The following is a 15158-nucleotide window of genomic DNA, read 5'->3' as shown; positions in this document are numbered from 1 at the left end:
GAAAATAAAACCTTTTCAATTTCGCAATCAAACCTTTATGCCTTTATGTCAAATGCTTTTTCTATGTCTAGAAGAGCAGCGCCAGTAGAATAGCCCTCAGATTTGTTGCTTCGAATCAAATTTGAAACTCTCAACAACTGATGAGTAGTTGAATGCCCAAGGCGAAATCCAAACTGCTCATCAGCGAAAATTGAATTTTCATTAATGTGCGTCATCATTCTATTAAGAATCATTCTTTCGAATAATTTACTAATAGATGAAAGCAAACTAATGGGCCGATAGCTTGAGGCTTCAGCAGGATTTTTATCCACGCAGAAAAAAGTTTTGTAGAATCAGCCTGTACGAGGTTTGAATCAACAAATTTTTTGTTGAATATAATCAACGCCGATTTTGCGTTGAAACAAGCCTTGATTTTCTCGATTCCACAAAAGTCTTTTGTTGTTTTGAAAAAGCTGCTTTGACGTTTAGCGTTGATTCAACAAAAAATATGATTTTCAAATCAACAAAACGTTTTGTTGATTCAAATATGCCTTATTTTTCTGCGTGTCCGGTTTTAAAATCGGAACTACTTTGGCATTTTTCCAACTACTGGGAAAATATGCCAAATCAAAACATTTGCTGCAAATTTTGACCAAGCTACTTAAAGTTGCTTCAGGTAATTTTTTAATTAAAATGTAAAAAATGCCATCCTCACCAGGGGCTTTCATATTTTTAAATTTTTTGATAATAGATGTTATTTCATTCAGATCCGTATTCAAAACTTCATCTGATGAAAATTCTTGTTCAGCAATATTCTGAAATTCTATTGAAATTTGATCTTCAATAGGACTCAACATATTTAAGTTGAAATTATGAGCACTCTCAAACTGCTGAGCAAGTTTTTGAGCTTTTTCTCCATTAGTTAATAGAATATTATCACCATCTTTTAAAGAAGGGATTGGTTTTTGAGGTTTCTTAAGAACTTTTGAAAGTTTCCAAAAATGTTTGGAATAAGGTTTAATTTGTTGTTGGAGAGCAATTCTCTACGAAATCGGTCTTTTTTCTTCAATTTTAATTTTTGTATTTTTTAATCCGACTGAAACTTTTTTGGTGCCTTCGGTATGCCCAAAGAAGCCATTTTGCATCATTAGTTTGTCCATAAAATTTTCCATACAAATTTGGCAGCTGTCCATACAAAAATGATGTATGAAAATTCAAAAATCTGTATCTTTTGAAGGAATTTTTTGATCGATTTGGTGTCTTCGGCAAAGTTGTAGGTATGGATACAGACTACACTGAAAAAAAATTATACAGTGTAAAAAAAAAATTGTGATTTTTTTATTTAACTTTTTATCACTAAAACTTGATTTGCAAAAAAACACTATTTTTATTTATTTTTTTATTTTTTGATATATTTTAGAGGACATAAAATGCCAACTTTTCAGAAATTTCCAGGTTGTGCAAAAAATCTTTGACCGAGTTATGAATTTTTTAATCAATACCGATTTTTTCAAAAAATCGAAATATTGGTCGCAAAAAAATTTGAACTTCATTTTTCGATGTAAAATCAAAATTGCAATCAAAAAGTACTTCAGTAAAATTTTGATAAAGTGCACCGTTTTCAAGTTATAGCCTTTTTTAGGTAGCTTTTTTGAAAATAGTCGCAGTTTTTTATTTTTTAAAATTAGTGCACATGTTTGCACACTTTTGGAAAAAATATTTTTGAAAAGCTGAGAAAATTCTCTATATTTTGCTTCTTAGGACTTCGTTGATACGACCTTTAGTTGCTGAGATATTGCAATGCAAAGGTTTAAAAACAGGAAAATTGATGTTTTCTAAGTCTCACCCAAACAACCCACCATTTTTCAATGTCGATATCTCAGCAAGTAATGGTCCGGTTTTCAATGTTAATATATGAAACATTTGTGAAATTTTCCGATCTTTTCGAGAACAATATTTTCAAAATTTTCAAATCAAGACTAACATTTCAAAAGGGCCAAACATTCAATATTACGCCATTGCTATAAAAATCAGATTCTCGAACAATGTACGTTTTTACTGTATTTACGTATTTTTGTAAAATTGTGTAGTACTTGAGTACAAAACTCTTCAGATTATTTAAGAAAAATGTATCTTATACTTGATGAAACATTTTGCAACTAGAAACTCTGGGGGGTAGTCACGATAACAGTTGAATTCTAGATCAATGTTTGAATTTTGCTGTATTTTACGAATTTTTGTAATATTTTGTAGTATTTGAATACAAAACTCTTCACATTGCGTTTGAAATATGTTTCCAACGCTTGATGAAACATTATGCAACCAAAAACTTCCGGGGTCATTGTGTGTGTGTGTGTGTGTGTGTGTGTGTGTGGTCCAATCCAATACCCGCTAGCCGGTAGCGATATTATGGGAAAGTATAGTTTGTATCAGACTTTGTATATGCCGAATGCTGATACAACTTATCTCAGTCCCGGGTATTAGGTGGTGATAGCCCTTGCGCTGCTTCCAACGACCCGTTTCAGAATGACAGAGCTCCTTGCGGTCCAATTCCGAGGACGCTGGGCATTGTTCGGCCCCGCCTAAACATAGAAGCAAGCATCTGAAGGAAACTCGATCTATATTTAGACTTCCAATCCCGTCAGGAAAATCAGGGATCAGCGCGTATTTAATATGAGAAGATAACATGTTTCACCACTACGGATCATTTCACTGCTAGAGTGTAAACCTTCTGATGGCTGACTGCTTAGCGTCCCTGACCACCAATCCAAAGGTGTGAGTTCGAATCCCACCTGGTTCATTTTCGTTTTTGTTCATATTCAAAGTTCAAATTACTGAATCCAAATTTCAAAGGTACCAACCGGGATTTGATCCCTGAATCTTCTGCTTGTGAGGCAGAAGCTGTAACCATTAAGCCACGGAGTCGGTCCCAACCAAAAACTTCCGGGGTCATTGCTATAAAAATCAAAAAAAAATTTGAACTATTTACATATTTTTGTAATAATTTATAATACTGGAATACAAAAATCTTCACAATGTTCTTGAAATAATAATTGAAGATTTTTACATCAGAAGTAATATGGAATCAACGGCATAATTATTGGTATCACGTTCATGCGGCACAAAAGTATGCCTATCGCCTTGCTGGCAGCACGGTGCACACGGCGAGAAAGAATAGAGAGAGAAAGCAACGCGCGGGGAGAGCGAAATGTAGCAAGCGCAAAACGACAAAATTCGGAGCTCGGTCTTTCTCTTAGCCCTTAATTTTAATGTCTTCAAAAATTTAGATAAAATGTATTAAATTAAATTTAAACGCCAAAATATTCACTGGAAGAGTTGTTAATAATGCATATGTAACCATGTTTAAATGCATATGTAACCGTTAAAATTTTCCTCGATTGCATCAAATATGAAAACGATTCATGTTTAACTTTAATATTCCGACTAAACGCCATTTTCAAATTTATTACTCATTGTATCTGAAAAATTGGTCCAGTATTTGAGCAAAAATAACATTTGAAAACATGACAAAAAAATTTAATCAGATCTTAATTCTAAAGATCCAATTTATCCAATTTATTGAAAATAGTGTACAAGTATTTCAATGAAAATGATATAACAGCAACATCAAGCAAAACTTGTATTGTTCTTATCGTGTAAAGACTCAGAACCATTTGAGATTGATCTATTAGTTCCTGAGACACATCTTCTTGAAATAAAATAAAATGTACGATAAAAATTGTAAATGCGAACACGATTAACAAATTAAAATCTTCAATTCACTTATTTATTTATTTTGAAATAACTGTCAAAACTATATTAATTTTTAAAATAAGTTTTGATAACCAATATGATTTTACAAGATAAAGGGAAAAGTAATGTAAATTGGCTGTGGTGGTTCTAGAAAAGACTCTCTGAATATTTCTAAGCAAAACAAAAAAACACACAAATGAAATCCTTTTTTTGTATTTCTGGGATCTAATCATGTTGAATAATTTCCCAGGTAACCAATCAGCACTAAAAGTAGTAATTGTATAGCACTAACAGCGCTTTACCTGCAGTGAATAACAGCTGAATTGTTTTGGAAATTGCTGGAATTGCGCTTTTACAGCTGATTTGCAGCTGAGTTTGGACTTTATATTTCTGTTTTACAGCTGGGCCCCTACTGTTGTTGATCCGGCCCTGCAAAACGCCAAAAAAAATGCGAGATGCAAAATGTTGTTATCTCTTTCTCTCTCATCCTCCAACCCCAGTTTTATTTGACCGATTCTTTCGTGACGGGACAACGTTTGTACGCATATGTTTTCAGTTTTTTGCTGATAACTTTAAAATCTGTGGGAAAAGGTACCAATATTTATACAAATTTGGAAAGTACATTAAATTTCCTATAAGATTCACTCCAGCAAACATTTAAAAACACAAAGTTTGAGTCAAGTGAGATACATATGTAGCGTGAAGGGACAACATCGTACAATTGGATCATTTTGATTTTTATACACAAAAGTGAAGAACTCTGCTCTCCTAGTAAGTTTTTGGAAAAACCCTTTTCTACAGTTGTTTCTAAAATGAAAAACGAAGATTTTGCTTCCTAGATAACCCAATATGCTCATTTCTCAATGAAGAACTGTATCAAAATTGTTGATTGAATCAGATTCATTTTTCGGGACATTGTGGTTCCCACGGGGGAATCCATAAGCGAACATCGGCAATTGCCGTTGGCGTTGGATACCAAACTGGCTCAAGGAATGCCAACCTCCATCCTTCGAGACATCTGTCCAGCAGAAGTGATTGTTCCAAGGATTGTTCTTTTCTTTTATATTTTTCAGCTACACCGCAATTCAACAGCAACAGCATAAACATATTTTTTGTCAGGTAAACTGTCAAATCTTAACTGCGACCGAAATCCGTTTCATTTTTTTCTCAGCTGGTTTGTTTCGGTGAGGGATGAGCGAGCTAGCAATATTTTGTTTCGGTTTTCATCAATCTTTCTCTTTCACTTCATAACTGTGTTGCCAGTAAAATGGGAAAAATGGAGCAGTGTTGCTAGTACCTGCACGAAATCAGCTGCATTTCAGCTAATGCTATAGCAGTTGATTTAGAGCTGATTTGCTCTCACATTAGCTGTTTTACAGCAGATTAGCTGTGGAATGCTGGTTTACAGCCTATTAATGATTTCTTTTAGTGCTGGATGGTTACTTGCAGGGCTGTGGAGTCGGAGTCGGAGTCGGAGCCGGAGTCGGTGGAGTCGGGTCTTTTTGGGAAGCTTGGAGTCGGAGTCGGAGTCGGAGTCGTCAAAACTCGAACAGCTGGAGTCGGAGTCGGAGCCGGAGTCGGCTAAATTTTAAGAGCTGGAGTCGGAGTCGGAGTCGGAGCCAATGATTTCTGACAACCCGGAGTCGGAGTCGGAGCCAGAGTTATCTTAAATTCAACAAAAATGATGCTATGAGACGCGGGTTCGATTCCCGCCTTATCCACTGAGCTTCTATCGGATGGTGAAGTAAAACGTCGGTCCCGGTTTCTCCTGTCTCGTCAGAGGCGCTGGAGCAGAAATCCCACGTTAGAGGAAGGCCATGCCCCGGGGGGCGTAGTGCCAATAGTTTCGTTTTTTTGCATTTTAAATAATTGAAACTAACAAAAAATGTCAAAAGAAGTTGCAACAAATTTGAAATAATCATTGATTGTTGATGTTGATGTTGATGTTGATTTTAGGTAAACTATTTTGATATCGTTGCATATTATCGTTAAACAAATCTCAAGAATTCAGTACAAAAATGAACAAATAAAAAAATGTATAGAACAAAATATAGGATTTTAATTTATTTTTCAAATATTATAGATAAAAAAAACAGAATCAAAATATTATCAACTGGTACGGATTGATGTGAAATATTTGTGACCTAGAAAATATTTTACTTGTGTATTTTAGTTTTTTATTATATTTTAATTTTTTTCATATATTTTGATGGAGGCGCAAGATCATTTATAAAGCTTCGTTTTAGGCGAAGATTCACGAAGTATGCGCCTCCTTTTAAAAGTATATAAATTTTTAAAATTAAAATAAATTAAAAATTTCCAGGTTCAAATATTTTCCATGTCACAGATATTTGAAAAGGCCATCTTAAGCGTCCTTTCCACGAAGAAATTGTTAAGATACATTGATTTAAAATAATAATCTCCTTCAGCCATGGTGTGGTGTCCATGTACGTCTTAGGCTGGTACAAATTTTATTTAAAGTTTTTGTCCCCCCTCCCCCCCCTTCAATGTTAGCCCGAAAAATCAGGGGGCAAAAAATATATTTTTTCAATAAACTTTAATATTTATATGAAAATTTAAGTGCAATTAGTTAAAATCAATTTAAAATGAATTCCCCTGCGTTTAGAATCATTTTTAGCATGTTTGGGTTGATTTAAAAATCTTTTGAATTTTTGAAAATTTTCGATGTCTACTATTGCTAAAGTTTTTTTTTCGCTAAAATTTTTGTTTTCGCCAAATTTTACATTTTTTGAAAACTTTTATTACAAAACAACTGAACTAAAATACATTTTAAAACACGTTTTCCATGCAAATGTTGAAACTATGGCATGTTATTTTAATATTTATATTTTTTTATTTTTTTGGCCCCCCCCCCCTCGACTCCTGCCAGAGCCGAGGGACAAAAACTTTTAAAAATATTTGCATCGGCCATAAAAAAAAAAACAAAAAAAATTTCGTTTAAAATTGTCATTTAAAAAACAAGGTGCCTGTCACTGTGCTTCTTACAAATGTCAGCCTGAGAGTGAGCAAATTGAATTTTAATGTTCAATAGATCATTAAGGCCAGGTTTCTTTTAGTTATTCATTCAAAAATAAAATATTAATATTTAAATTTATTAGCTTTGAAAAACAAATTTTCAAATTTGAGGTTAAGCAAATAAATCCAAATTTACTTACAAAACTGTTCTTCTCAAAATGCCTCTAAAACTGAATATATTTTTTGATTTCTGTTTCCATAACGTGTAAAACTTGTAGCCTAGAAACTTTTTTTCCGTTTATTTACTTTACTTTACTTTTACTTAACTTATTTTTCTTGAGAAAAACATGACGCTTAGAGAGTTTTTAAATAATCCTATTTATCAATGTTTAAAAAATAATGAACTAATAATAGTTATCTAACTTTTAAAACATTTAAAAATATGTGGAGTCGGAGTCGGAGTCGGAGCCAACCATTTGTTGAATGCTGGAGTCGGAGTCGGAGTCGGAGTCGGCTTGAGTTGGTAGGCCGGAGTCGGAGTCGGAGTCGGAGCCAACCATTTGTTCAAAGCCGGAGCCGGAGTCGGAGTCGGAGTCAGCTAATCTGAGAAAGCCGGAGTCGGAGTCGGAGTCGGAGTCGTTTGAAATATGACCCTACTCCACAGCCCTGGTTACTTGGGTTAGGATTGTAACCATTTATTAAAATCGATGTATGTTCAAGCAATATATTGACTCTGGGAACAAAATCCTGCACATTTTATGGTTTAGAATTTTTATATTTACGAAACCTTGCTAAATTAAAAATAAAGAAAACTTTATGTAAGAATTCATAAATCGATTAGTTTTATCACGGGGTTGGGCACTCTTTTGATCCGTAGCGAATACGGAGCGAATCACGTTTATATGGTAAATACACGGTAAATATATGTAAATATGGATGTACAGGATGCGCTAAAGTCACTGTATGATTTAAATCAGTGTTCTGGCGAGACGTCACTTTTTATAAAAGTGACGTTTTGCCAGTAAAAAAAATCGAGCGCCTTTTTGACAGCTGCTTTCACGTGGCTTAAGCAAGAAGCACTTTCCTTGGACTTTTTCACCGCAAGTTTTCCCGCAAGAACCCGTGACTAAGGAACCAACGGAACAGCTAGACGACCAAAATTAGCCAGGACCGTCCTTTCGGACAGCTTTCGGACCATCCAACGGCCAGTGCGGTAGGAACGTGGGTAGGAAACATCCGGATCGCTGAAGCGGTGGCCATATCGGATCACCGAAGCGGTGGCCATACCGGATCGCCGAAGTGGTGGCCATACCGGATCACCGAAGCGCTAGCCATACCGGATCGCCGAAGCGGCGGCCAAAGCTGCCGGACCAGGACAACCAGACAGATTCCGGACCATCTAACGGCCAGGGAGGTGGTAAACTTCCGGATCACTGAAGCGGTGGCCATACCGGATCGCCGGCTTCTGGATCAACGAAGCGCTAGCCATACCGGATCGCCGAAGCGGCGGCCAAAGCTGCCGGACGACCAAATTCAAACTTCCGGATCACCGAAGCGGTGGCCATACCGGAACGCCGAAGCGGCGGCCATACCGGATCGCCGACTTCCGGATCACCGAAGCGCTGGCCATACCGGATCGCCGAAGCGGCGGCCAAAGCTGCCGGACGACCAAATTCAAACTTCCGGATCACCGAAGCGGTGGCCATACCGGATCGCCGAAGCGGCGGCCAAAGCTGCCGGACGACCAAATTCAAACTTCCGGATCACCGAAGCGGTGGCCATACCGGATCGCCGAAGCGGCGGCCAAAGCTGCCGGACGACCAAATTCAAACTTCCGGATCACCGAAGCGGTGGCCATACCGGATCGCCGAAGCGGCGGCCAAAGCTGCCGGACGACCAAATTCAAACTTCCGGATCACCGAAGCGGTGGCCATACCGGATCGCCGAAGCGGCGGCCAAAGCTGCCGGAAGACCAAATTCAAACTTCCGGATCTCCGAAGCGGTGGCCATACCGGATCGCCGAAGCGGTGGCCATACCGGATCACCGACTTCCGAATCACCGAAGCGCTGGCCATACCGGATCGCCGAAGCGGTGGCCATACCGGATCGCCAAAGCGGCGGCCACAGCTGCCGGGTGACCAAACCAGGCAGCTTCCGGATCATCCAACGGCCAGGGCTGTCGTAAACTTCCGGATCGCCGAAGCGGTGGCCATAGCTGCCCTAGCCGACTGGCTTCGGATCGTTCGGCTATAACTGGACTAGCCTACGAATCACGGAAGAAAAATTGCTGAAACAGATTCAGCTAAAGACCGGGTAAGTTGTATTTAATTAATGGAAATTTGAACAAAAAATATAACAAAAAATAAATCTAGGAGGTGTTCTGGATGCGACTCAAACCAGAAATCGGCTTGGTACCTCCCGAGATTAAAACAATCCTGGACAAGCAGATGCTATCTGCAACGAGCTGGTTAGGAGATTTTACGGAACAGGACATTGAAGAGCTGCAGAAATCAGTTCGCGAAATGGGAATGAAAGTTGGGCCAGAAGAGCGGCGTCAATTTCTGGGAGACTATTGGACCTGCCCCGGAGACTTTCAATTCACTGTGTTCCAAAAAAAGTGCATACGGAGAATTGCGCAAGCAATCAGTGACCGCGGAATTGCGTTTTTCATCGAACCGAAAAGACAGGATTCAAACACTCATCCGGATGCAGAATTTTATCAAGATCCTGTTGATCGCAACGCTTTAATCGAAAAGCTAATACACTCAAACCCCGATGGTTTGACATCAACTGTTGTCAAACGAACGGGGTCACTTTTTAGTTTGACACCCCTTTTACACGGAGTTCACACACACTACCAAATGTGTGTTTTGATAGTGTGCGTAAGCGCCGTGTAAAAAGTGACAGTTCGTCACTTTTTAGTTTGACTTTGACCAACCAACGGGGTACAAACTAAAAAAGTGTCAAACGAAAAAGTGACCAACCACCGGGGGTTGAGTGTAGACAGTGACTTTGCTAAGTATGAACTAAAATTAAGTAACATATGCTCAGATAGTTTTTAAATTTGGAAAATTTCAGGAATCTTCCTAACGAGGAACTGGATCAGCTGAAAGATGTTAAAGTCAGGTTCAAGCAAGAGGTTCCGGGAAGAGTTGACGGCTATATAACATGCTACAAATGCAACAGCGAGCGAAAAGTCGTGCGACAGGACCGACGAACCTGGGCGGTGTATAATTTTTTCAAACATCTGCACAAGGAAAGTACATCGGAACGAGATCGATCATTTGAACCTGCAGCTGCCAAAAAAGGTGAAATTTAAAAAATCAAAACAAATTAAGAACTGAACAAAAATTCCATTTTTTTAGCGCGACACAAGGCTTCACAGAGTCCGGTCCAACAATCTCTGAAACACGCGTGGGCCCGGCTCCCCGGTCGCGACAACGATGAGCAGGTCGGATCCTTGTCCGAATCCACCTTGAAGACATCGAGAAAAACGCCACCCACACGCGCTCCAAAGAATCCTTCGGACACGGTCTATCACCCACTCGACCGCAGTAACGATCCCAACGGTCGAATTTTGCAACGGTCTCAGGACAGTGCGCGAGCTCAGCACAGCAACACCACGCCAACAACACCACATCCGTACGCTTCGCGAGATCCTTTGGATGGTCTGGAGGTTGGTACATTCGACCATTTGAACGGTGAACAGAGAGGATCTGAACTGATCTTCGAGAGATCGATTGAAACGCCACCTCCAAACGCTACACGATACCCTTCGGACACGGAGATTGATCTATTTGACCGCAGCAACGATTCCAATGATCTACACTTGGAACGGTCTCTGACCCACGTGCGAGCGCGGCGTTCCGTGCAATACAACGACCAGCAGAACAGATCCTTCTCCGAAGCCAACGTCAAGAGATTAAGAGAAACCTCACCCACATGCGCTCCACGGAATCCTCCGGACACGTTCTTTGACCCGTTCGACCGCATCAACGATCCCAACGGTCGGATTTTGCAACGGTCTCAGGCCAACGCGCGAGCTTTGCGTTCCGAGCAAAGCAACACCACTGCAACAACACCACCTCCGGACGCTTCTCGAGATCCTTAGGATGATCTGGATATTGATACATTCGACCGCAGCAACGATGAACAGAGAGGATCATACTCCGAACAGCTCTTCGAGAGATCTATTGGAACGCCACCTCCATACGCTACACGATACCCTTCGGACACGGAGTTTGATCTAATCAATGCGGTCAACCGCAGCAACGATTTCGACGATCTACACTTGGATCGGTCTATGACTCACGGACGAGCGCAGCATTCCGTGCACAGCAACGACGAGCAGGACAGATCCTTCTCTGAAGCCAACGTCAAGATATTGAGTAAATCGACTATCACTCCACGGAATTCTCCGGATACGGTCGATCCCGATGATCAACACTTGCAAGGGTCTCAGACCAACGCGCGAACTCGGCGTTCCGAGCACAGCAACACCAAGGTAATAACACCACTACTTAACGCTTCGCGAGATCCTTCGGACATGGAGGTCTACAATTCTGCCGAACAACACCCTATGCAATCTCTGCTCGAAGCGCGATCACAGCATTCCGACCTCAACGATTTTCAGGAACTACCTCGCACCGGAGACAACCCTTCACGAAATCACTCCGACACGGTAGTTGGTCCATCCGGCCACGGATACGATCTGGCCGAACTACAGCGATCTACGAGCAACGTGGGAGCTCAGAATGAGTCAGACCTCGACAACACCGGACAAAAGGCACCAACTACGTACAGATTAGAAATTCAGACTTGTCCACTTGGTTACGGTGATGATAATGATGATCGACAACTGCCCGAGGCATCCGGCGGGAGGCTATACTCGGAAAACTAAAATTGTGGGACGAAACGGCCGACCGTTCCACTGTTGAAGGACTGGCCAAAAAACCACTTTTGAAAACTTATGTTGAGATCCATCAGAGAAATCACAACCGAAGCAAGGGTGGAGAAAGATATTCCCTGTTGGAGAAGGACGTGTTAACGTACGGCTATTTAGCTTCCGGAGCGTCGTATCACAAATTTAAAAAAGACAACATGTGTGCACCGAGCAGGAGGACCATAAAACGACACATTGCAGAGCACACCAGCCAGATCAAAGAAGGTTTGATTTAATATTAAATATCTTTTACAACACAAAGAATTACACATTGAGATTTTTTTTTTATTTCACAACACCTTGGCTACCGGACTGCTACGATCGGAATTTGTTTATCTCAATGATAAACAATATAAATATCTACACGCTTATACGAATTCATTCAATTTTACTTTAAATTTTGAGAAAGCAATCTACGCTATTTTGAGTTGGAACTCTCTATTCCAGTTTAGTTTGGCTGAAGTGTTAGGTAAAGTTAACAATATATCTAGAGCTTTTTAAAGGTACTACACTCAACCCCCGGTGGTTGGTCACTTTTTCGTTTGACACTTTTTTAGTTTGTACCCCGTTGGTTGGTCAAAGTCAAACTAAAAAGTGACGAACTGTCACTTTTTACACGGCGCTTACGCACACTATCAAAACACACATTTGGTAGTGTGTGTGAACTCCGTGTAAAAGGGTGTCAAACTAAAAGTGACCCCGTTCGTTTGACAACAGTTGATGTCAAACCATCGGGGTTTGAGTGTCACGACGTTTTAGCAGGAGAGTTTTTACAGAGCTGGGTATTCTTACAGCATTCTAGCAGAAATGTTCCACTGTTCTAGCAGGATTCTGACAGAACATCTGCTAGAATATTTCGTGACTAGGTTTAAGTTATTGCAAACTTTTTTAATTTAAAAAAAACTCTAGATATCAAAAACAAGGTTAAGCTACCTGATCTTAATTAAAGTCAGTTAACAAACTAATACACATTTTTTTACAATAATATCTTAATATTTTTTTAAATATGAGTTGTAACTAATTGATTTGATTTGGTGTAATTTTTTATGTATGAATTGCTAAGGGCAGATCACTTCTGATACTGAGGTGTGTATGGAGTGTGTATGTAGCGAGTATCATACTAGATATCGTGCGTATGATACGCGACCCAGTATTGACCATTATCTACGAAGATTTATTTCAGTGTTGAAACTTTTGACATTTCTCAACGTCAAACTGTTGTGCTGCTTTTGCTGTTAGCTGGATACAGTTGGCTGGATGTGGAAATGAAGCTAGAGGAAGGAATTTTTCCTCAATTGATTAAAATTCGTCTTTGACGAGAAAGCGCTTACCCCGAGGCTTGCCCCACTTGTTGGCTGAGGGAATTCATTAGCGAGCTGTAAGATGATGTTGCAAAATTCGTCGGAGCTTCCACACGCATAGAGCTGTACAGTTGGGGCCTAAGTTGGGGCAGATTCTTGATCGGGGAAGCGGTTCTGAGAGGGTTCCTAACAACCGGAAGGTCAATTTCGAGGAGGAAGAAGAAAACAGCACGGAATGTTTTGGAACACAATCGGTTCCTGATTCTGCAGGGCGAGATTGAGACGATTTTGATAACAAAACCAAAGGCGCTCGCGGAGACCGATTGCGGGTTGTTGGAGTACCTGTAGGCCATTGTCGGAACGACGCGGTACAAGCAACAGTTGGTGAAGATTTCCGAACGCGTCAAAGCGCTGAACGAGATGGCAGGGGGGATGTTACTTCGGTGGATCCTGGGGGAAGCCAGGGAACGGGAGCCGTTAGCCCTGGGCTGTTTTCTGAACTTCCGTGCCCCTGGAGGATTGTAGTAGAGGACGGGCCACACGCTGGGTGACCCCTGCCGGAATAGGGCGAAGACACCTCAACCAAGCCGGTGGACATAAGGGTCGCCCACCGGAGGGAGGTGGCACGCTTCGGCATCCGGCTCGGAGACACCCCGGACACGTTACCCGCGCGTTGTGTGTGTGTGTGTGTGTGTGTGTGTGTGTGTGTGGGGGCTGGAGAACTCCTGACACGCACTCGGAACTAATAAATCCAACAGAATCAACGAGTAGCAAAAGAAGGTCTCGTCCGAAAGGAATTAAAACAGTACCGCCCCGAAACAACCGTTGCCACCATGCCACAGAAAAACGCAGGCAGCATTTCCAAAATTCTCGTCCGGCTGTAACATCTCAGAGCACTGTGATCCCATTGGATCAACTCGTAGTATTTAGACAATCTGTAGTTCACTGGACTTTATCTTCGTCAAACCCGAGGTCAAAACGATGAACGACGCTAATTTCCCGGATCTTTGCGTCCAGATCAAGATTCCTTCTACTTATTCATTTTAAATAATAAAATTATAACCATTTGGCCGCCGCTGCTCGATTCCGTCCCCAAATGTGGATGAATTTCTAACAGATCTAACATTCTTTTCCAGAACCTGGTCTAGATCTCAAAAAATCCAAATTTATTTTTCTCATGTTGCCGAATAAACAAGTGTTGTGTATGCAATCTACTCTGTTTATTATTTTGACCGATTTTGACAACTACACTGATATAAATCGTATCAAAAAGTTGACCATACCATGCCAGTATTATGCGCGTATGGTACGCGCGTATGGTACGCGCGTATGGTACGCTGCCATACACAGTATGCGGTATACTCGAAGTGCTTAACCCTTAGATGAATTGACTTTGTTATTTTTTTTCTATTTCAGCTGTGCTAGACGTGAAAGGCTTAAAAGCATATTTGGTTGAAAACGGATTCCCTTTGGTGGTTATGTTAGTGGAAGATGGAACAAAAATCCAACAACATGCTCAACACGACAGTAGATCTGACTGTTTAACGGGATGCGTACCTCCGTTTGACGAAGCTGGTATGCCTCGTGTCGATTACTTCAAGGCGACTTCGGCATACGCCGTCAAAAAGCACCTGGAATCGAGTAGATTGGCCGACACGGCGTACGTCCAGCTGGCCGTACCTTTGGCGCCGGAGGCTGCGCCGTACGTTTTATTTTACGTAGGTACGGATAATAAGTTTTCGCACGACGACGTAAGAAGACGATGGAAAACGACGAAGAGGCTGCTCAAGAATGAAGGAATAAAGGTGATCGGATTCGCCTCCGACGGTGATCCAAAGCTTCTGAAAGCGATGCTGAACGAAACGTCATTTTTGTCGCGGCTACAGCGGTCCAAATGGGGGCCATTCTTCATCGTTAACAACATCCCGCTGGAGCATGTGTACATCAGGGTGGCCACCTCGGGAAAAAACCGGGAAAACCGGGAAAAACCCGGGATTTTTATTCATCGGGAGAAAACCGGGAAAAACTCGGGAATTCGACTGACAAACCGGGAAAATATTTTAAATTTATTGAAATTTTGAAAAAGCCCCTCTTTAATGTATTCAATATGTTCTTTTCTCAAATAGAATATTATTCCTGTTATTCTCAATGAAGAATTCGCGAAAACTAGCATTTTTTTTCCTTTACAGCAGCGGTTCTCAACCTAT

General features: G+C 40.7%; 1 protein-coding gene across 1 annotated transcript in view; it reads left to right on the top strand.

The window, feature by feature from the left end:
- LOC6052322 (serine/threonine-protein kinase Warts) overlaps positions 1–14809 on the top strand; it is a 259563-nt gene extending 244754 nt beyond the window's left edge. Inside the window, exon 5 of the mRNA XM_038255861.1 lies at positions 14368–14809. Coding sequence (XP_038111789.1) covers positions 14368–14376 — 9 coding nt within the window. The 3' untranslated portion in view covers positions 14377–14809. The remainder of the gene's footprint in view (positions 1–14367) is intronic.
- Positions 14810–15158: the final 349 nt, after the last annotated feature.

This window comes from Culex quinquefasciatus, chromosome 1, assembly GCF_015732765.1.
Source record: "Culex quinquefasciatus strain JHB chromosome 1, VPISU_Cqui_1.0_pri_paternal, whole genome shotgun sequence".
In the NCBI taxonomy this organism is placed as follows: Eukaryota; Metazoa; Arthropoda; class Insecta; order Diptera; family Culicidae; genus Culex; species Culex quinquefasciatus.
Note: the sequence above shows the minus strand (reverse complement) of the source record. Positions and strands in the feature narration are given on the sequence as shown.